The sequence below is a fragment of the Agelaius phoeniceus genome, chromosome 12 (assembly GCF_051311805.1).
Source record: "Agelaius phoeniceus isolate bAgePho1 chromosome 12, bAgePho1.hap1, whole genome shotgun sequence".
Taxonomy (NCBI): Eukaryota; Metazoa; Chordata; class Aves; order Passeriformes; family Icteridae; genus Agelaius; species Agelaius phoeniceus.
In genome coordinates, this window is record NC_135276.1 from 8,770,085 (window position 1) to 8,792,196 (window position 22,112).

The window sequence follows — 22,112 nt, forward strand, 5'->3', positions numbered from 1 at the left end:
TAAACTCATCTGTTCTGGGACATTTTCCCACTGGGCCCTGAAGATCTCTCAGCTGTGATTCTGAATTTTGGTTCCTGTCTGAGCTGCTGTAAAGGCCTGCCAGTGCTTCCCACTCTGCCTGTGCTTTGCCTTACAGATCTACTGCCCTCCACTTTTGTTCAGCATCTCACACACAGGCAAGCACATTGTGAAAGGGACATTTGCTCATTTTGGTAAGCCAGTAAGGTTTTTGCCTTACAAAATTCACTGAGAAATGAATGGTTTTTTTAATGAATACTCACAGTACTGCAATGAAAGAAATTAAAAGATCATGCAGTTACTACTGCCAGGATAATATAATATACAAGAATTACAAAAATAACCATTTTGGTTCATCATCTTTTGTTGGATCAGTTGACATTACACAAACCACCCTGTTCTTAAAAGATAAATAACACGAGCATGTGTTTCAAATTTTAGCATTAAAATATATTTAAGTTGTTCTTAGTCACCATTATAAACGTGGTTTTGTAAAAAAGTAGGTCATACTTACTCCATTACTAGAGGCTCATCATGAAAAGTCTTATTTAACACAGTTTTATGGTTAAGATCTGAAAAATGAAAATATTAACTTGATTCAGTTACCAATATGTTCTGACATTTGCATTTGCAACTAAGACATAATTCTTCTATTCATTTAAAACCACCTGTTTTATGATTTAACAAAAAGGCACCACTTAGTATAAAGAACTAAATGGCTTCCTGAAATTTTGCAGGTAAGGTGAGTTACAGTTAAAACACTGAAGGTTTTTTCTCTCTCCACCAAACTCCTCAACAAATTATTCCAAGTAGATCTTAGTGAAACCTACTTCTGTGTATGACTGCAATCACTCAGTCAGGAAACTGATTACAAACTCAATACAGGAAAACTGAAACAGTTGGGATGAAGACAGGCTAAAAGTTTAACATTCATTGTATATTAGGCTTCTGTTTAAACAACATTCTTAATTATACACACTGAGTATTTGAAATAAGCAATAAAGGTAGACTTTCTAAATGGGAAGTGAGGACTAAGCTCCAATGAGGTTATCACCTTAGACTTCACTTTTACTTGCAATCCAAACTCCTTGCCAGATTATTCCCATTTCCCTTCTCTCTCCACAGTGTTTGTCTTTACAATTTCCACATTTCATAGAGCAGTCCCCTCCTACTGACTTGTCTGTCACACTTCTGTTACCCAAGGAGACACCCCATACCTTGCCAGTGGCCTCAGCACATACCAACCACTGCCTGAATTTTTAACCTGTGACTCCTCCTCCAGGCCCCATATGCTCATTGTGTTTCCCCCAGCACTTGGGGTTTTTGTCTGACACAAAACAGAATTACTTAATCCAAGCCCTCATATTCTTCCCAATATTAGAGATACTTGATATTCACTTAATATTGATCCACTGCACTTTTCCAGGTCGCTTGTTCCAGCTCTGAGTAAAGCCAGAAGCAATGGTGTCTGAGGCAAACTTGCCTCACCTGTAACTATGCCATGACACAGTTGTTTACAATAGTGATTATTCTTCAGTAGTTTTTGTGGTTTAAAGAGTATTTTCTTTTGCTTATCTGTCCTAAATTCTTCTCCAAACCCTTTCCTAGCAAAGTCAACCAAAACCAGAGGAGACTCCAAGAGTTCACACAATCCATAACTCTACCCCAAGACAGAATCAGCTACACCTTGAACACTGCTAAGAGACTCCTGAAAAATCAATTCTAATGGTCTTGAAAACTTTTAGCAATAGAGACTCCAGAAACCTTCTTCCAGTACTTACTTTAGTGTGTCAGTGTCTTTAAAGAATTTCATTTAACACAAATACTGTATTACTGGTGGTAGGTTTAGGTTTGTGATTTTGAAAGCTGATGCACTTAAGTTCACAGCAGGTTCCCTGTGAATTTTAAACTGAAGATAAATCTTTTGAGATAGTCTTTGTGAATCTGACATGCATGATGGGGAAGCCATGAGAAGCAGCTCTTCAGTTAATAGGTACTGCCAAATTACAATAATGTTTGGTTATATCTGTTGCATAATACACTGCAAGTATTGTTCTCTTTCATTAATTATTGAACACAGTTTAACAGCAGGATAATATATGGGTGTGAAGCTGAATAGCTGCTAATTCCTATTTTAGTGCTAAAAGCAATCATTACACTGTAAAAAATGAGTTGTAACTTCTTGACAATACTTTGAATTAAGAAGTCTAACAATTTTACTAAGAACCAGACTCAGCAACTCACCTAAAGTTTGGTTATGTCCCCAGAAAATAAACACTGAAAGTTCATCTTTGCCATGACTTGGGGCCTGGGTAGTGAGGAGGACATCCATTTGGGAATCTCCATCATAATCTCCAGGAACTACACTGGTTATGGTGACACCAAGGGATCTGGAATTAAAAACAAAAGCCCCCACATACAAATAGTGGTAAAAAGGTGTGCATGCAAAAAGCACTTGTCAAAGTGCACTTGTCGAAGTCACAGGCTTGCCCTGTTATTATTAGTTGGTCCAATACAATCTTACCCTTCAACAACCTGGTTTAGGATTAAGTCCTTACCTATTCCAAAAGTATCTCAAAATCAGGCACCTGATAGGCTGTCCTTGTCTAAGGAAAATGACATTTTAACTCTAAACTTCAGGTATCAGACATTCTTCAGCCATATCTTGTTAATGCTATCTACACTTCATTAAATCCTCACATTTGTTTAGAACCAGTCAACCAAAATGTGTTTCAGAGAGCAGGATCTTCTGGTTGCATTCCAAGAGCAGGAACATAAGGCAACAGGAGCTGTTTAAACAGCAGGAGTCAGGCACAGGTAGATTTTTTAAAAGACAATGCCATTTCCTCCTACCTTCTGCCAGGTCTTACTATTCCTTCCTACCTTTGTTTGTTCTATCTTTTTTTATTTACTTACCTACTCTGCTTTACACACACAACAAGGTCACATTAAGGATTAAAAGCAGATCCTTTCTAATGCATGAAACAAATTAGTTCCTTCCAAGATGGGAGGGAATAATGAAAAATAAAAATATGTAGAATACAGAAGACAAAGCTGAACTATAAAAGCATTTTACCTTTTAATAAACATAATACTATTGGTAAGCATTATTCATAAGGAATAGCCATAAAAATATAACAGGATATTGAAGCTAGACATATAAACACATATGCACATATAAACAGATTGGTTTACATTTATTAAAAACTGATGTTTTTTTAAAGGCCACATGTAAACTTGACAAAGGAACATCTCTACACAGAAACACCAGAACACCATCTTTCCTACCTCTTCTAAATCATCTGATATGGGTTGGATTCCATTAGTAACTACAGCAAATGGATGAATTTCCCTGAAAACATCTCTTGGCATTGATACTAAACCTACCCACCACAAAGACCTATGTATGCCATGGAATGACAGCTTACTTCACTAGGAAATACAGTCCTGAAGATCCAAATCAACTGCAACAATATTTCAACATATGGCTACTTTAAATACTAATTTGAGGACCAAACCTAAACCACAAATATTCCATAAGGGTTGGGAAGTAACACTTATTAGTAAACAACTTGAAAGACATAACTCATCTCCACAGACTCCATCATGTGACCAACAAAACAAAAATGCATCAGGGCATGGATCAGGAAGTTGGTCAAAGAACCAGAGCTGTAAGGGCAAGTGAACAATGAGTCAAAGAGGCAACAAGAGCACAGACAAGTGCAGCAGCTCCCCCTGAGAGCAGAGAGGCCCTTCCAAGGCAAGCACTGAACAGCCATACTTACTTCATTGGTAGCTTAACACGGGGCTTAAAGTAGGGCTCCTTCTGGTCAGCCAGAAAAATCACCAACTCATTTCCTGCCAAAGCAAACAGACCATGAGCAACAGAAGAAGACTGGAAATGGCTTATATACAAACCCAACATTTAAATAACTGCCACAAATGACCATTCCCCACAGCAGCAAAAACTTTGAAAGACATCTCATACTCTACTTCCTCTTCATGCAAAAGGAGGCAAAAGGAGCACTTCTTCAATACAAAGTCAGTTTGCATCTCAAAGGAATGCTAATATCACAAATCTTCTTTGAGGGTTTAGTGTTAGAACTTTCCCTCTGTTATTTTTATCATATTGCTTAAAATAAAACTTTCTGTAATGAATTAAGAAATATTACACACAGAAAAGTAATAGGCAGCAGCTCCACAAAACTAATTAAAGCTTAAAGTCTAACTCAAATTAATTCTTTTAATACTATGTCTCACATAGCAGGATCTGATACTGCTTTCCCATATCAGCTGTCCAAAGCACTTTAAAGGAAACTCAGAATTTACTTGGTTCCCTGCAGCATCTCCCCATCTAGGGGCAATGATATAAGTATAATTTCATTATTTCAGGATAATCTAAATAAAAGCCCACATTTTATGTTGCAGAAATAACTGAAATTCAGGGAAGAAAGGAAGAATTTTAACTTCAGTGATGAAATAAAATTTTTAGTCAGTAAACCACAATACACACACACTTCTGTAAGTAAAACATAGCTCACAGTGCAACAATTGTATTTTTTTCTTTGCTTTGTTCTCCAATAAACTCAGCTGCAGAACCACATAATCATTCTCTATTAAAGAATAATTCTAAGGCTCCAAACTTGAGCTACCACAGTACTCCTTAAGAGCATTGTTTTGTGGCAGAGCTGACAGCTGGGAAATAGCAGAGAATACATGGCTCCTGCCACAAACCTCTTGAGGAGAAGGAGAATCCAGCACCAAATGAGTCAATGGCCAGGAGCCCTTTCAGAGGCCAGCTCAGGCCCAGAGCAACACTGCCTGAGCTGCAGCTCCCTGGGGAGGGAAAGGCTGGCACAGGCCAGGGCCAGGAGCCTGGACAGCTCACCCGGGGGCTGCCTGCTGAAAGGAAATTCCCATTTCACACCTCGCACTCCCTCCTGCCTTTTATTGGTTACCTGGTAAAATAATGACCAGGATAAAGAAGCAAATGTGTTTTTACACACATCAGGTTCCAAGTTAGCTGCAACACTGAGAAATGAGATTTTTTTGGTCATTAGAGATATAAAAATTTCAGCTCAGTGCTCAAGTCAAAGCAAATTAACTATAAAAATTATTTATTACATGAACAGAAAAGAGAATTACTATGCCACTACAATCAATCCTAAATGCTGTTTGCAGTTCTGTATTCTTTTTGAGACAAGAGGACAGTAAGAAAAAAATCAGTGCATTAGACATGTGAAAAAACAGGAACAGTTTCCATACAAACAACAATAATGTAGATTAGAGGTCTTCAGGCTGAGTATCTGTGTGACACATATCACACACACATACATATATGTATATATGAGATAAATACCACAGAAGTCTCCCAAATCCCCCAATGAAATGCAGCAGGTGAACAGGGGAATGCTCCCTCGGTGCCCTGTACTTCCAGCAGAGGCATTAAGCATAGCCAGGAGCTGGTACATGAAAAAGCAACCAGCACGAGCTTCCCCACTGACCTGTTACATGCACAGGCTCACTAACAGGTAAGTGTATGCAAAATTCCATCTATTTGGAGATTCTGAGTTTCAAAAAGTGACTAAACCCAGAGGCCACTGGTACTTTGGAATTGGCCTTGCACTGGGACACTTCTGGATCCAGACTATCCCTCACATTCAGCGAGTTTACAATTTCTTACAAAGGTATCAGCACAACCTGATTTTCTTTTATGTATCCGAGCATACGGAACATTACTCTCACTCAACTAAAAAAGGCAAGATCAGAAAAATAATATATATCCAGCCAAAGGTCCAAAACATCACCCCCATTACTTTATTAAGGGTCAGGATAATTAGGACAGAGCTGCTTTACAGACTCCTGTTCCTCAAAGTCTTGTGTCATCTCCAGTGCTCATCTCCTCATGCTGTTTACAACTGGCTGCCATTAATCCCACCTTTTGTTTTGAGAGTATTCTGAAGTTACTTTACACCAAGACTTAAGTTATGAAAAATAATGTTTTAAACTATGTTATTCCAATCTAATTTTTGCAGTAAGCACCACACAAGAAAATTATTTATCAAGTGCCGCTATAGAGACACAAAGAAATCACAAATCTCATTCCTGAAACTTATAACTATTCGCATTTTTATATGTGCTCATCTGCAAGATAAGAAAGTAAAAATTAAATCTCTTATCACAGACATTTATTTTAAATCTGACCATTTTTTTCAGTAGATGAGCCAGTGGAGCATTTCCAGGGAGCCATGCATTTCAATAACTCAGCTAGATGGGAAAATCACTCATGCTTTACCAAAGCTACTCAGAAAAACATTTCTGAGATGGAAGGAATAAAAAAAGGTAAATCTGAGAATAAATTTACTCTTAATGCGCTTCAAGAAAGTAAAATATTCCAAGATTACTGCAAACAGCACAGACCACTGAAATTAAGCCCGGATTCCAGGTCTCCCCATATCTGAAGCCTGAAGAGAAACCTGTGGCAGGTGACAGCTACCATGGCACTTTAACTTTTAAGGTTCAAAGCAGGATAATGTGCAATTTTTCCTCCACATCTGTGAAATGTTAATCTCTATTTCCAAAAATATTATGAAAGCAGGAGCAAAACAACAATTTGTGACTATTCAAGTCTCTAAATTATTTCACAACCAGAAATTCAACTTTAAAGACAAATGCGCCCTATATGAACCATTCTAGCGCAAACTGAATACCGTGTGTCACACAGGAAATACATGGGAGCAAAACAAGCGTCAATTTCGTCCTGCAAAGGATGTTGTGCTCCCCGCGCCGGTCCTGGCAGCACAAGCCCCGGGGACTCGGGCCGTGCTCGGGGACCGAGCGAGCAGCCGGTAAGGGACAGACCGCAGGGACCGGCGAGCCCATCCCCGGGAGCAGCGAGCCCATCCCCGGCACCGGCGGGCCCATCCCCGGCACCGGCGGGCCCATCCCCGGGAGCGGCGGGCCCATCGCTCTCGGGCCGGGCAGCTCGCACCGGCAGCGCTGCCCCGCAGCCCCAGCGCTGCCGTCACCCGCACGGAGCTGCCGGGCCCCGGGGGCGGCGGCACTCTCGGCTGTCCCCCTTGGCTGCAGGGACGGGGAGCCCAGCTCGCACCGCCCGTGCCCCCGCAGCCCCCGGGCCCGCCGCCGGCCCCGCACTCACCGCCGCGCAGCACGAACAGGTCCGTCTGCTTGTCCGAGTTGAAGTCGCCGAAGGCCGCCAGGGTCCCGCGGGCCTCGGGCCCGAAGAGCTGAGCGGTCACATTCTGCAGGGCTCGGGCGGGCCCCGCCAGGGCCAGCAGGGCCAGGGCCAGCAGCGGGGCCAGCGGCGGGCGCGGCCCGCGGGCCCCCATCGCACACGGCCTCGCCCCGCCCGCGCTCTGACGGCAGCGGGGCGGGCCCGGTCCGGCGGCCGCGGTTTGCGGCAGCGGCGGCGGAGCCTGCGCGAGCGCTTTACGGCGGGAGCCAGGCAGGGCCCGCCCGGCGCCGCGCACCCGCGCCCGGGGCTCTCCGGGACCGCTCCGCCATGGCGGCGACTCACATGGCTGACGTGAGCTGGAAGATGCTGGAGCTGCGAGCTCGCTCCAAACGCTCAGGTCTGACCTCTTGGCTTGCCCGGGAGGAGCTCCGGGAATCCCTGTGCCTCCCGTCACTCACCGCCCCGCTCCCGGCCCGGCCCGGGGCTGTTTCCCGTCCCCACCGCGGGTAGTGGTGCCCGGGCGGGCCCGGCCCTGAGGGGCGCAGGGGACACCCGGGGATGGCGGCCCTGCCCGAGCCCTCGGCGGGCAGAGCCCCCGGTGCCCTCCGGTGTCACCTGTGCCACGGGAGCAAAGGCAGCGTGTTCAGCACCGCAGCTGTGTAACGTGTTGCGGCTGTGGAACAGAGACAGTGTTCAGGGGAAAGTCCCAGCTCTTGGCAGGTTTCTCTTAGCTAAGGGAACTGTTTTACAGCGTGGGAATTTCGGGTTCTGAACGTGGGGCAGCTCGTTCTGGCCTAAACCAATGGGTGATGTTTGCCGAGGTAGCCTGAATTTCTGAACTTCAAAAAACTTGGAGTTTTGATTGTTTGTTTTAATTTGAAGTAAAGTACAGTCCTACCAGGCGTTTAATTGTTCTAACGGGAAAAGTTTTAGAAGATCCCTGTGTTTATTTATACACTACACATGCTTGTAACACTCAGTTGTTACTTCTTTGCATGTTTGGTTGGTTTTGTTGTGCTAGTAACTGATCAGACAGTGTGAGACCAAAACGGGGCTTTATGAGGGCTCTAAAGAATTGATTGTTTAAAGTCTGGTCTGATTAATTTGGCTTTAAAAGTTCAGTTTGTGCATAGATTGATTGGCAGTCCCGCGCTGAGGACTGCCCGCTGAAGGAGGCGTCACTGGCGGCCGGTTGCGATTACCGGGGCCGGGAGTGTGACTGAGCGACGGAGCGCGGGGCTCTGCAGGGCCGGGACGGGCAGTGCAGCCCCGGGTGGATCGAGAATCCCGAGCCCCAGGGAGCACTCGGGTTTGGGGATCCCCTGCAGGGTCAGCCCTCAGGGAGCACTCGGGTTTGGGGATCCCCTGAAGGGTCAGGCCTCGGGGAGCACTCGGCTAAGGGAATGCCCTGCAAGGTCAGGCCTCAGAGAGCACACGGGTTTGGGGATCCCCTGAAGGGTCAGCCCTCAGGGAGCACTCGGGTTTGGGGATCCCCTGCAGGGTCAGCCCTCAGGGAGCACAAGGATTTGAGATTTCCCTGCAGGGTCAGCCCTCAGGGAGCACAAGGATTTGAGATTTCCCTGCAGGGTCAGCCCTCAGAGGGCACAAGGATTTGGGATTTCCCTGCAGGGTCAGCCGTCAGGGAGCACTCGGGTTTGGGATTTCCCTGCAGGGTCCGGCCTCAGGGAGCACAAGGATTTGGGATCCCCTGCAGGGTCCAGCCCTCAGGGAGCACCGGCCTAAGGGAATCCCCTGCAGGGTCAGGCCTGCCTGCAGAAGGCGTTTGATGGTTTCAAACACTTCACGTTTTCTTTGCTGCTGCTGTCTGTTACTTTTTTGTTACATGTGTAAAGAATTGTATTCTGAGCAATGACAGGTTGTAGTTCACTTCCATCTTTCCCCACTGTTCAGAGATTGTCTAGAGATTTGTTCATGGCATTTTACATAACAACTGAATAAATTTAGTCAAGAAATAAACGTTATTTTTAATTGAAAACTTTTTCTGATGAAAGAGTTGATTTAAAAATCAAATTTTATTTAGTATCTTTCAGGTAACATTCATATCCAAAAATAAAAATAATGTTCTTACATTTCAAGTTTACTGCTGCATCTTTATGTTGAAATTTGCATGACTTCAGGGCTTTTTTCTTCCTTCCTGGCCCTGTCAGAAGGAGACATGGTTGGGATTATCATAGAAAGTGACTGAAAGTCCCCCACATGTTCCTGGTTTGGCTGAGGCCTGTGCTGGAGTCCCAGCTCACAGACAGCACTGTTTTGTTTGATTTGGGGTTTTTTCACTAGTGTGCTTCTTGGAGTAAGATGTAGTAAATGTGGAGTAGAGACACACGTGCCTGAAATGCACCAGTGATTCATGTTTTATAGCCTGCAGCAATGGATCATGTAAGACTCAAATCCTGTAGGAGGGAATTTGTATCCTCATGTTTATGTGTATTAAATGATGAATTACTTTTTTCCACTAAAATCAAATTTTATTCAGAAATTTTAATTTCCCTTCCTGAAGCAATAAAATACTGTTTCATTTGTTGCTACTGTGATTAGGAGCAGATTCTAAATATAGTAGTTGATTAGTTAAAAGCCCCTGAAATTTTTCTTACTTTAAAAAAGAGAAACTTTAAAGATTTGGAAAAACTTGTCATTGTAATTACAGACGTGTTTTTCCGATTGTGTATTCCAAAGTGGAAGATGACATACCCCTAATAACTGAGATATTCAGTGCCATAAGTAATGTATATGGCTGCAGGAAACATCCTGGTGTAGATTTCTCATGGGATGAAAGCAGCACTGTGCATAAGCAGAGTTTTAGCTCCTTATCGTTGTTACTTAACACTTTAGTGTGCACTAGTTAAATCAGTATCTTTATTTCAACTAGAAATAGATCAGATGGTATTCATCACCTTTTGGTGTTTGTAGCAGATTTCCCATTGAATAAGAAAGCTCATGTCAATATCCAAAAGATGGGCTTTTTGTAAACTGTGTCCTTTCACTCAGAAGGAGTAAACTACTAAGTTTTGTGGAAGTAAAAGCAAAATAAAACCAAGAGGTCAGTGTAGAAGAAGGAAACATAAGATGTAATGAAAGTTTGTGCTGTGCACTCTGTTGTGTTAATAACTCCACTAACATTGCTTTCACTTAATTTAATGCTGATTGCCTTTAACATTTACTAAACAGTTTTGAAAATGACTGTAGCTTAGCCTGAGCCGTTTGTGGTTAGCTGCACCAATTTGAAATGGCCAATTTGGATGATGACAGAGCCTCCTCTGCGCATGCTTTTTTAAAATTTGGTAAGTGTGCAGTTCTGTGTTTTGTTTTTGTTTGTGGCTATTTAATTAAAAAAAATAATTGTATGTTTTGTTTCATGCAGTGTTCTGTGTTAGTAGCTCTTTAGCACTGTACAGTAGAACTTAAAAATTTGAACTTTCAGTAAAAATTTCTGAAAATTGTCATCTACTTAGATTGAAATCTACTATCAAATCTTCCTGTTTGTTTAGTGTTCCTGTCAGTATCCCTCAGTGCAACCATCTCTGACCTCCAGTTTCTCTTTTAATATGACAGTCATGTGAAAGGTGCATTAGGAATGCTGTTTGTAATTGACTCCTAAAAGAACCCCAGTGTGACAAGTTTAGAGAGAAGTAAAATTTCCAGTCAGTCACTGGTTACAAAGTTGGACATTTGGAAATTAAGTGGAAGCAAAGTAAAGCACCCTGGCACAGCTTCTCCTCAGGTACAGCAGAAGCTGAATATATGAAGCTGTCAAAGCCATTCCTGTGTGTTTTGAAGGACTTTGGGGTGAGATGTATCCATCTGTGACACTGTGATGGGGGGAACTCTTGGGTAGTCCTTGCTGAAACTCAGTAGCAGAACAAGTGTAAGGGAACACAACTGGGTGGCTTGGACTCCCCTGCCCTTCCTGTGGCTTTACAGTTTTGCCTCTCTGACCATCAAAAAATGTCATGTGTTGACAGCATTAAAGAAAAATTACTCTTTCCTAATTATTGTAAAGATATTTGATGTTTCTCCTTTATGATGCAAAATAAACATGTTGAGTAGTTTTAACACCCATTGTTTTGAACTCTCAGAAATGGCAATGCCTGCCTTGAATATCCTGAGTGGTTTCCAGCCTTACTTGTAGCATTTACAAGGCTTGTGTGGTAGACTTTGGCATTTTGGTTATGTGAAGCTCCTGTGTACTGGCATGATGGTCAGTGTTTTATTTCTGGTGGTCAGTAGCTTTGGTTGTTTGTTAGTTACTGTAAGTCCTGAAATCAGGAGTTTCCATTAAGTGCAATATACTTACAAAGAGCTGCCTTCAGATGATTAGGAAATAGAGAAAGGACAGAATAAATTGGTGTGTATTTTTTTTCTTTTTCCCCTCTGGTGATCAGTGAAGAAATGGTTGGAGCTGTGCCAAAGGAGGTTTAGGTTGGATATCAGGAAAAGGTTCTTCACCCAGAGGGTGCCTGGGCACTGGAACAGGTTCCCCAGGACAGTGAGCACAGCACCAAACCTGCCAGAGCTCAGGAAGGTCTGGACAATGCTCTCAGGCACAGGGTGCCATTCTGGGCTTGTTCTGTGCAGGGCCAGGAGCTGGACCTCAACAATCCTTGTGGGTCCCTTGCAATTCAGGATGTTCTATGACTCTGTGAAATACTAACTGAATTACTTGCACAGTGTAACACATGATTTTTCTTGATAAATGATAGTTTTAAAGCTTTTCTCATTACTGCTATTTAAATTAAACTATTACAAGATTTTACTTATTTTTACTGATTTGTTATTGTCACTCAACTAAGGTAACAATCCATACCTTTTGCTTACTTCTACTGTGTATTCAGGTACAGGAATACTTTAATACCTTTTCTGTCTGCCTCTCCAAGCCCTTCTCCTGGTGTTTCCTTCCCCTGTTTTGTAGAGCAGTTCAGTCTGGAAGGGTTGTCAGGATGTCACCTACTCCAGCCTCTTGCTCAAAGCAGGATCAACTATGAGATCATGGTTTCCTCCTGTATGTAGTGATTAAAAATCCCCTTGTGATATCATTTCTTAAACTTTACTGGGAGTAGAAATAAAATCCTCTTTGCTCCCAATGGCTTCTGTAATGTGAAGCTGCCACTGCCCTTACTGCTGCTGGGTAATGAAAGTCACAGTGATCTGAGGTCCAGGGCTTGCCTCTGTCTCAAGTGTTTGATCATGTCCAGACCTAATGTCACATCAGAGCCTGTGATCAGTTTTCATTCTTATCAAATCTACAAGGAAATCTTGTGTTCTCAGCCTTTTTCTTTGGCCTGGCCTGATATAATTATGCAAGCTAACATTTTCTTTTCTTATTCTGGCATGTGAAATATTAGAAATAAATTTCTTGCCACGTTGCTTCCATTTGCGAGGGATTAGCTTTGTGGAAGTGTTTGTTTATATGAATTCTGTACTTTGAAAGATTTGAATAAACTGTCCTTGTTGAAATATGCAAGTCTTGTTCCATAGACTCAGTACAGAATTCCATGCTAATCCCTGTTTTTCTTTAATATCCACAATTACTGCCATCCTCAAGGATGTGTGTGTGTGTCCAAAGCTTCCATATATACAAATTTGGGAACAGAATTGTTTTAAAGCCATTTTGGCCATAGCTTCTGAATCCAAACATCTGGACAGGTCATATCTCTTCCCTGAAGAGCAGTTAAATCTCAGGTATAATGGAATTAAAATGAGGTGCAGGGAAGTAGCATCAGGATGACACAGTATTTTCAGTATCCAGAGGTTGGATAGAATTGAAATTTCTTCCTGTTCTCTATTACCTTGAAAGGAATCTCTAATATTTTTAGTGATTATTCAACTTAAAGAGAGGTGAAATCTTATTACTCTGGGACCTGTAAATGGTAGGAAATGAAAGGGGATTAGTTTTCCTTCAGATTAGGAATATAGGAATTATTCAGTGCAATGTCTGAAGATAAACAGGGATTTAATTGGACTTGGGATCAAGACTTTGAGTGTTCTCTTATCAGACATTATTTATATTAACACAGGAAGTGACACTGTGATTTTTGATCAGTTTTTTGCTGATTTTGAAGTAGGTACTGCCTGCAGCAATGCACTTGTGGTGTAAGGAAATAATGGGCACACTTCATTCTTTGTAGGAAAAAAAGCTGAATTCCCAAATAACCTATTTAAATGTTGGATGGGGTTGTAACACCACTAGACAGCAGACAAAATAGTAAATCAACAGAACAGGTTTTTGTGTTCTTCCTAGCATACCTACTTATTTGCCTAAAATAAAACTCCCACTGTATGGTTATAATAAAGTGATGTATTTATGAAAAACAGTATTTAAAATGAATGTCCTCACTCTGTTTCTTCTGAATGCTGCTGTACAAAGTGAGACCTCCAGGGTCCCATTTGCAAATGTCACTCTGTTATGTTTAGAGTGCTGCAGTCTTGCTGTTGTCATCTCAGTTCTTTTTTCATTTAATTTGAAAACTGATTTTAACTATGTAATTGAAAATAGATTTCTATGACAGGTTTTTATCTTGCTGAAATGAACTCAAATAGATTTTGGATGAGACTGGAGTCAGGCTTTTTTTAGCCTTCCCTAAAATAGTTTCCTCTTGTTATGGGCTCTCTCCAAAAGCTCAAGGAAGGAGCAGCTTCGTGTTTGTCCTGACTGTTCCTTGCTTTGATTAGGTTGTGACAATAATGAAATGCAATTTACCACATGATTTCTCCAGGAGAATGCTGTAGACACCCAAGCAAAACACAAACTCTGTGGGTGCTAATAAGGAATTAATGAAGAATATGTGGAAAACTTTGATTTAAATAAGTTCTCCTCCTTATAGTAGGAGTAATTTTAGGGAATACTCAAAAGCATAAAACTAATTTTTGTCAGTTTTTCAAACTTTGAATTCATTTCTCCTTTCTGTTCCATCAGCAGTCTCCTCTGACTGTTTTACTATATTTGTATTAAAGTTTCAAACATCTAGAATAATGTAATCTATGGTGATGTTTTGACATTTTCATGCTTTCTGTTCTGTTTAATCTTCTTTCTGCACTAAGTTGAAATCTTTGAATGCTCTGAAATAGAAGAATATGCTTGCTTTTTGTTCTTGATACCTTTGTTTTGTTTCTCTGTTGGCCACAGAGGGTCACAGTTTGTCTGGTGAGTATTTAAATGAAAACAATTTTAGTTCAGGCACTTTTGACTAGTGTGTATGTGCCTGTGGTGCCCAGCTGTGTGTCCTGGTGCCACACTGGGGTGGGCAGCCCACAGGAAATGGACATTCTGAACCTGTTTCACACTCAAAGGGTGGTGGGTATCCATGTGATACTCAGTTAGCTAATCCGAGAGTTAGAACCGTTACTTTGCCTTTGAAAACTTGTAAGTGAATTTCTCATAAAATTGCTGCTTTTTATGCACTGACTTCCTGAAGATTTTTTTTCTTTTGTGTATTCTGTCCTTTCACTACAACACTGTACAAGATTACAGTTACTGCAGCTCACTGTATTGTGTGCTTTTGCAAGATAACTGAATTAATTGTATAACAGCAGAAATCATTAATCATTTCATGAACAGGGATTCATACACTAAAAGAAGTAGCAAAACAAAATAGCTTCAAAAAATGGATTTAAATTGGTTCAGAATGTTCATTATTTATTTATTTATTTATTTTAATAGAAGATACAAAAGCTGTGATATGTTACAAGTTTTTCTTTTCCATTATAGAACAATTTAATTTCTTTTGACTTTGTTTTTTTAGGCAGTTCAAATACACTGGGCTCTCTGTGCTTCCCCTTCAGGCCTTTCCCACCTGCAGGTGTTTATTTCTCATTTAACCTCTCCCAAGGAGGAAAGGCTGGAGGGGAAGCTCAGATGGGTTGGGAAGCATCACCAGGACATGCAAGCAGAGCAGGCACCCAGGGCTGTGCTCAGGGAGGGGTGAGGTTTTCTTCACTCCTGTGCTGGCAAAGCCCAGGCAATCTGACTTGGGGTGAGCTTTGCATTATTGAATGGCTGGACATTTTCTGCCTCCTCCAAAGGACTGGATTCATAAAGCTTCTGTCACCATTGTCACACATCCCAGTTAGGCTGGAAAGGACCCCTGAGGCCATCAACTCCAACATTTGACCAAACACCATCTTGGCAACTGGACAGGGCACTGAGTCCCACATCCGCTTGTTCCTTGAACACTTTTGTTTTTCTTCATTTTGTTTTTTTGATTTTGTGGGGCTGAGAGTCCTGTATATGGACAATCACGAGTCTGATGCTTGGGAGAGTGCTGGGGTTGCCAGAGAGGCCCTGTGAAAAGGAGCACTGGCTGTGTCCTGCCAGAATTGCTTGGCTGCCTGGGCTGCCCTGGCACTGCATCCCCTGAGCTTTCCCAAAGGGCAGCCTGCAGGCTGGAAGGGAAAATTCTCATTCTTCCTGTTAGCACATGGCTCTTGTGGAGATCTTGCCATCCAGAACACTGAATAAAGCCCAAGTGATTTGTGGGGGAGAGAAGGATGTTACTCTGAAATTAGAAGTTGGAAATGGTTCACCCCAGTAATTTTGGATAGGTAGCTCATTTCAGCTCTCAGTAAAAGTGACTTTTCAGGTGCAGATAGGGAAGCAGTCAATATTGGGACAGTGAGAATGAAAGATGGGGATTTGATAGCATTGGATTTCTCTGGAATAAAGGTGACTTGAGGGCTTTATCTGTTGAATAACTTGTTAAAGCTTTAGCAGCATGTGGGAACAAGCCAGGCCCTGTTCTGACATGACTGCAGCTGGGCTGCCTGGTGGGGCAAACAGGGTTGGGGGAGGTGAAACACTGAGGGGTTGAACACCTTCACCATTTTAGAAGGCAGGTAGGGCAGCAAGAATTGAATATGGTCCACTTTTGTCCCTCTTCTGTTTTCCTACATATCTTCTGGAATTTTCTCTGTAATGTACTTACGTTCTAAGAAAATGTTTCTAGAAAATTCTCAACATTTAGTAGTTGTCTTCAATAATTAACTCTACACTTATGTGGCATTTGCTGTATCTACAAGGCACTGCAGATACAGGTAGAGGTCTGGTTTGTGTAGACAGGCACTGTAGAAAAAATTCTCTGAGACTGTAGAGATAACAACTTTTTTGTTTCAATTGAAATTGGATAAATTGTGCTTTTGTATAACAATACCTTATCACAGTAATTTTTAGCAATATTACAATTATGAAACTGATTCTGATCTTGATTTTGGTATTCTTTTTTCATATTTTAGGTTCAATTTATGAGCCACTTAAATGTATTAACCTTCCAAAGCCAGAGGGGGAAACTCTGTGGGATAAATTAAATCATTACTATAGAATTGGTAAGTTAATAATGCTTGAACTAACCCAGATGTGAGTTGGAATTGATATTTGCATGATAAATATCAGCTCTACATTATTTCTACTTAAGGATAGTTTCCTTAACTTCTGCTAGAAGTTTGGGAGGTTCCAAGAGGAGGGCTGAGTTACATTTCTTTCTGTAAATCAAAATGTCTGTTGAAAATCCAGTTCAGCTGTAAGATTGAATTTAGAATTATTTTGGATAAAGGGGAAGCTTAGGATTGTAACATTGACCAGATCCAGCTGAGGAAAAATTTAAATGGACAAAAGCTTTTGTGTAGTACTTGGAACAGTCTGGCAGTTCTTTTTTGTTATTAATAGTGCCATAATGTATTTTTATTTTTGGCAACCTGAAAATTCCTGTCTTAATCTATTTTCCTATCAAGATACTGAGTTAAATAATTGTAGTTGTCTTTTCTCCTTGCTTACTCCCCTCTACTTATATAAATATTAATGCAATCATCTGGCCTGAGTTAAAAATGTAATTTTTATGAGAGTTCTGGAGAGTTTAAGCATTTGACTGACTGGGGGGCAGTTGACATACTCTAGTCACTTTTTTCTTCTGTTTTCATAGAAAGGAAGTTACTGGGTTGCCTTGCAGAAATTCTGTACAAAGTGGGTTGTGCTAGAACAGAGTCATCAAAATAGTTTTCAATACCCCTGGGTTTTTGTGTAAGAAGGTCTAATTTGTCTGAAAAAACAATGTAACAAATTTTGTGTGTGTTTCTCCTTACTTTTCATTCCCTTATTTTATCTTGTGCATGCTCTAACAGGTTGTTTACACCTTGATCTGTTCCTGAAAATCTATTTAAAACCTGGAAGAAGTATAAATGTTGTTAACAATCTTTTTTATTTTTCCTTCTTCCAGTTAAATCAACGTTGCTGGTCCATCAAAGCCCAACCACAGGTCTGTTCCCTACCAAGACTTTTGGGAGTAACCAAAAGGCCAAAGTCCATGACAGCCTTTACTGTGCTGCCTGTTCCTGGGCACTGGCCCTTGCTTACAGGTGAATAACTTTCACCCTCATGTCTCTGCCAGCTTCCATTCCCTCTCTTTTTCAGCTCCCTGGGAAAGTTTTAGAGAATGAAGCTTTATCAAAAATAGATTTGTAAACCCATAGAGGATGGTGCATTTCCAAATCTCAGTAAAAATATTTATGAAGGTGTTAGGTTAAAAATGTCACTCTGCTTTTGGTAAGTCAACATGTTTTCATATAATGAAATTGGTGCCAGTATTTGTTACAGTGGAATTAATGCCTGCTACTAAAAATAGAGCTTCTTCTGGCAAATTGTACTCAGGGGATACTTTTAAATCTAGTAGGAGAGTTCAGGGCATTGGCAGGCTTGTTGCTGGTCCTAAGAATCATTTACTTGCAAGAGACTGGGTGTGATATCAGGAAGGATTTTTTTAATTCTTAAATTTTGAAAGAGGAATGCTTGTGGAAGTTGCCAGACTAAAACCCTTTTAATATTTTTACTGTTTTTAATGAGGAAGGATGACTAGGGCTGTAAATAGGTAGATGTAAGTGAGGGCAGCACTGTGCACCAGCATTGGTTAAATACTGAATATTGCCAGGCACGAATGTCTCCCTTTCCCCCTGCTGCATTTGCAATTTGTTTTGGGAGCTCTCTGTCTGTGCAGGCGCATTGATGATGACAAGGGCAGGACCCACGAGCTGGAGCACTCTGCCATCAAGTGCATGAGGGGAATTCTCTACTGCTACATGCGCCAGGCCGACAAGGTGAGACTGCGCTGGGGACACAGCCTGGCCTCCCTGCAGGGGGAATTCAACTGAAACAAACCCTAAATACACAGCAAACTCCCAGGCTTGGGGTGCCCTGCTCAGAAAAGCTGCTTCATTGTTGGGGCAGCATCGTGTTAGGGAGTACACGGGAGCATTTTGGGTAGGAAAGTGCAGGATACACTTGAAACTTCTTTGTGTTCATTTTGCAGTTATTTGTCCCATTCAAATATTACACCATTGGTACTTGTGGGGGAGTTTAGGTCTTTTCATAGTGATTAAATGGAAGGATGTAGAACTACTTTTTGTTAAGGCTGGAGAGTTTTTTTGTACTGTTATCTTGGTTATTGTGTTTGTAGTTGTTCTCTTTACCTAGGTGATCATTTTGATTTTCTGCTTGGTTTCTTTAGCAGACATTTTCCAGCAGTATTTTACTTAATGGCATAATTTCAGAAGGGCACACCTTTCCAAAATGAGTAAGGAAACAGAGTAGTCTACTTATGTTGCAACACAGTTGATTGATTCAGCCCTTAATTCTCTTGTGAATATACTCTGAATATTCAGGCCTTCTTATTAAAATTTGGTATGGTGGATTAATTTTGCATAGTGGTTAGCAGCAGATCTAGAAGTAGTTAAATACATATATTCCATGTGGTTATTTGAAGTTTCAGGTCACTGACTTCTAACTGTATTGTTAGAAATAGTTTTCATGTAAGTCCAGAGCTTCCCTCACAGCTGAGCACACAAACTGAAATGGGAAATCCACAGGTATGGAGTACCAGTAACAATAATAGTGAGCAAGTACTGTATTGCCACTTGTATCTATGCTGACATATATTTTCTGGGGGGTTGGATTGCTTCTTGAGAGTCTCATATCTTCAAATAATCTTGGCCTAAATTGATCTTGTTACAATTCAGCTGTTGTTTTTCTCTTTGATGTGCAGTTGTTTGTTTTGGGGATGAGGAGTGCCAGATAAGAATAATGAGCATTAAATGACCAGAGGTGTCCCACTGCTGGCACACTGCTTGTCTGCTTTTCCCTTGTTTGCTACAGATGCTCTTCCCTTCCTACAGTGTAGGAATAAACAGTTTCTGGTAGCTAACAGACAGAAGTCAAGCTGGACTTTATTCTGAGAGACTGTGTGTAGCCTCATAAAAGGAAGATATTTTTTAGTTCTCTTTGTTCAAGGTACGACTTGAGCAAATGCTGCTGCTTTTAGCAAAAATGCAGATGTTGCATTCTATTGCCAATGAACATATGAGCATGACCTGAAGTATATTTATTGTATTTGTGGAGTAGACTCCACATTATAGTACTTGTTTGCTTGTTCTGAGGCACGTGCTGTGTTTGGTTGGTAGAGAAGAAAATCTCATGAAGGCAGCATCAATGTTGAACATACATTCAACACTGAGTGAAATGTGGATCAGGTACTGGCATTATGGTTGGAAAATTTTAAAATTTCTTGGAGAGCAAAGCATGACTTGAAGAGTTATGGAGTTATCTTGGTTTCATTTAATTACCAGCTATTGTAATTGTTCTGAAAATACACTGTTGATGAAAAGGTTTGCATAGTGGTCAAATCAAGACATTTTTTAGTTTGGAAATAATAACAATAGTAATAATAATTTAAATAAGGTATATGGTGAATTTGTGGTTGCCAAACATACTGAAATTATTACCTTTGCTTTTTTGTTTTGCCTTTCATTCACCTTTAGGTTCAGAAATTTAAACAAGACCCCAAACCATCTGCATGTCTGCATTCTGTGTTCAATGCACAAACTGGAGATGAGGTCTTCTCCCATGAGGAGTATGGACACCTTCAGGTAACACATCCATGTTGGTGTAAATCCAAGTTTGGCTGATTTTTTAATAATATTGTCTTCATTCTTCTGTCATGCAGCTGTCTCAGTTTGGTTAGATTTGTGTTAGATGTGCTGTGTGTGGTAAAAGTGAGTCAGTTGCCTTTTGCATCTTCTGCTGAAAAAGACAGAGTGTTCTGAAACATAACTGAATGGTTTGCTTTGGTCAGAGGGTACTGAAATAACTGGGAGATTGTAGAGGTAGATGCTTGGTTGTTTACAAAGTTGCTTCTTTTTGAGACCAACAGATGGCTGTCAATAAATAATCCTGGCAAAAGAATCTTGTAGTCAGGAAAGTGAAAGATTTAGTGTAATCTTATGGTGAATATTCCCAGTTTAATTTTCCATAATTTTGAGCAGTTTTCATTCATTTAATGTACATTGACAGCAGTTAGGAATTGTTCACTGCTTTGCATAGTCTAATTGCATAACTGATTGTTTTATTGTCTCTCATTTTCCAGAGTTTTAATCTTTATTCCTTTTATTTCCCATTCTCTTTACTTTCAGACCCACTTTTCCTTTCATGATCTTGTTATTTTGCATTCCATAAGTCTGCACACACCTTTTAGCTCAGGAATTGCTAGTGGAATTATTCAGAACTGACACAGTGGGTTGATGATTATTTCATTTCATGGTGACAGTATTACTTAAATAGTTTGTACAGTGAATGTGTTGGATTCAGAAATTGTGTGTTCTGGGGGAAATGCTTTATGGAGTTATCTTAAGTTAGCATTTTGGACTAGGGAAATTTCATGAAAAGGCACATGTTTTATCTATAAGAGGAGACAATCTGGGGACCTGGGGAGCACTGTATGACAGTTTAAAATCTCTTTTGTGGCAGCTCAACCCTTCCCATAAACATGAATGCATATTCCCATCTGTCATCTGCATACCTCAAAAATGAGAGGGTTTTCAGCTCTGTGGAGACAAGAGTACAGAGGAACTGAGAGGGCTCAGCTGGGAAACATTGAATATATTATGTAGCCCTTATTGCTGTATTTGGTGCATTAAGACACTGGAGTCAATTGTCTTTAAATATTTATAGATTTTTAGAATTTTGGACCGAATTTTTAATCTGCTATGTTCTAGAAAAGAGTCCACTTTTTTTGTTCTAGATGATTTCTTTAAATTTCATGTAATGAGATTGTGGTTTTATACCTCATCCTGTGATAAACTTAGTTTCTCTATTGAAGTTATAGAAATTCTCAAGTATAGGAAAGTTCTGTAATAAAAACCAAACCAGCAGTTTCCTTTGATTCCTCAGTGAGTTGACATTCTGATGTTCAGCTGCTGAAGGTAATTACTGTTTACAATAAATGCTGTGTATGAGTACTGAAAAATAGAGTTTTTCAATATCTGATCATATCTGAATGTTGTAATTCTCCTCCTGTCAGCTGATAATGCCAGAATTCCCAGCAGAGCAGAAGGGATTTGCTTTCTGGGTGTGCTGTGCACTATTCAATGTGCTGCTTGCCTTTTGGTAACTCCTGGCCAGTGAGTTGTCATACATGGAACATGAAAACAGCCTGGGACCAGAGTGCTTACCTGTGGGTCAAAGCATGTGCCTAAGGGAGAGCATTTTCCTAGCACAGTTTGAAATTAAAAAATCATAACACAGCAGAAGTTCTAGAGGGCAAGGCTGGGTTGTGCCACCTTTTCCTGTTGATTGTTTCCACATCATTAGATGCAGGCATTTTTAGAAGCAGAAATGTGTTATAGTGGGACCATCTTATGAATTATACCATGTTTATTTTGTTTACATGACTCCAATGAACATAAAATTAATTATAGTTTCCTTTCTGTGTTTAATTGCTCTAGATCAATGCTTTGTCATTATTTCTTCTCTATTTGGTTGAGATGATTTCTTCGGGGCTGCAGATTATCTACAACACAGATGAGGTAGAAATTGATTTCCTGTCCTAAAACCTGCTTCAATGTTTGT

At 40.8% G+C, this 22,112-nt stretch overlaps 2 protein-coding genes across 9 annotated transcripts in view; one reads left to right on the plus strand and one right to left on the minus strand.

The window, feature by feature from the left end:
- The window catches only part of ITFG1 (integrin alpha FG-GAP repeat containing 1), a 70,587-nt gene extending 63,149 nt beyond the window's left edge, over positions 1-7,438 (minus strand). Inside the window, exons 1-4 of the mRNA XM_054640667.2 lie at positions 7,178-7,438; positions 3,804-3,876; positions 2,263-2,408; positions 533-590 (exon numbers count right to left, since the gene is read on the minus strand). Coding sequence (XP_054496642.1) covers positions 533-590; positions 2,263-2,408; positions 3,804-3,876; positions 7,178-7,367 — 467 coding nt within the window. The 5' untranslated portion in view covers positions 7,368-7,438. The remainder of the gene's footprint in view (positions 1-532; positions 591-2,262; positions 2,409-3,803; positions 3,877-7,177) is intronic.
- Positions 7,439-7,471: 33 nt separating this feature from the next.
- The window catches only part of PHKB (phosphorylase kinase regulatory subunit beta), a 67,118-nt gene continuing 52,477 nt past the window's right edge, over positions 7,472-22,112 (plus strand). For 2 of the 8 annotated variants that reach the window (XM_077185014.1, XM_077185010.1), the window contains exons 1-9: positions 7,473-7,610; positions 9,515-9,643; positions 10,403-10,515; positions 14,358-14,375; positions 16,460-16,549; positions 17,437-17,575; positions 18,211-18,310; positions 20,027-20,134; positions 21,989-22,069. In XM_077185014.1, coding sequence (XP_077041129.1) covers positions 10,461-10,515; positions 14,358-14,375; positions 16,460-16,549; positions 17,437-17,575; positions 18,211-18,310; positions 20,027-20,134; positions 21,989-22,069 — 591 coding nt within the window. In that variant the 5' untranslated portion in view covers positions 7,473-7,610; positions 9,515-9,643; positions 10,403-10,460. Of the gene's footprint in view, positions 7,611-9,514; positions 9,644-10,402; positions 10,516-14,357; positions 14,376-16,459; positions 16,550-17,436; positions 17,576-18,210; positions 18,311-20,026; positions 20,135-21,988; positions 22,070-22,112 lie in introns of all 8 variants that reach the window. The other 6 variants (XM_077185015.1, XM_054640820.2, XM_077185012.1 and 3 more) reach the window with 5 other exon arrangements.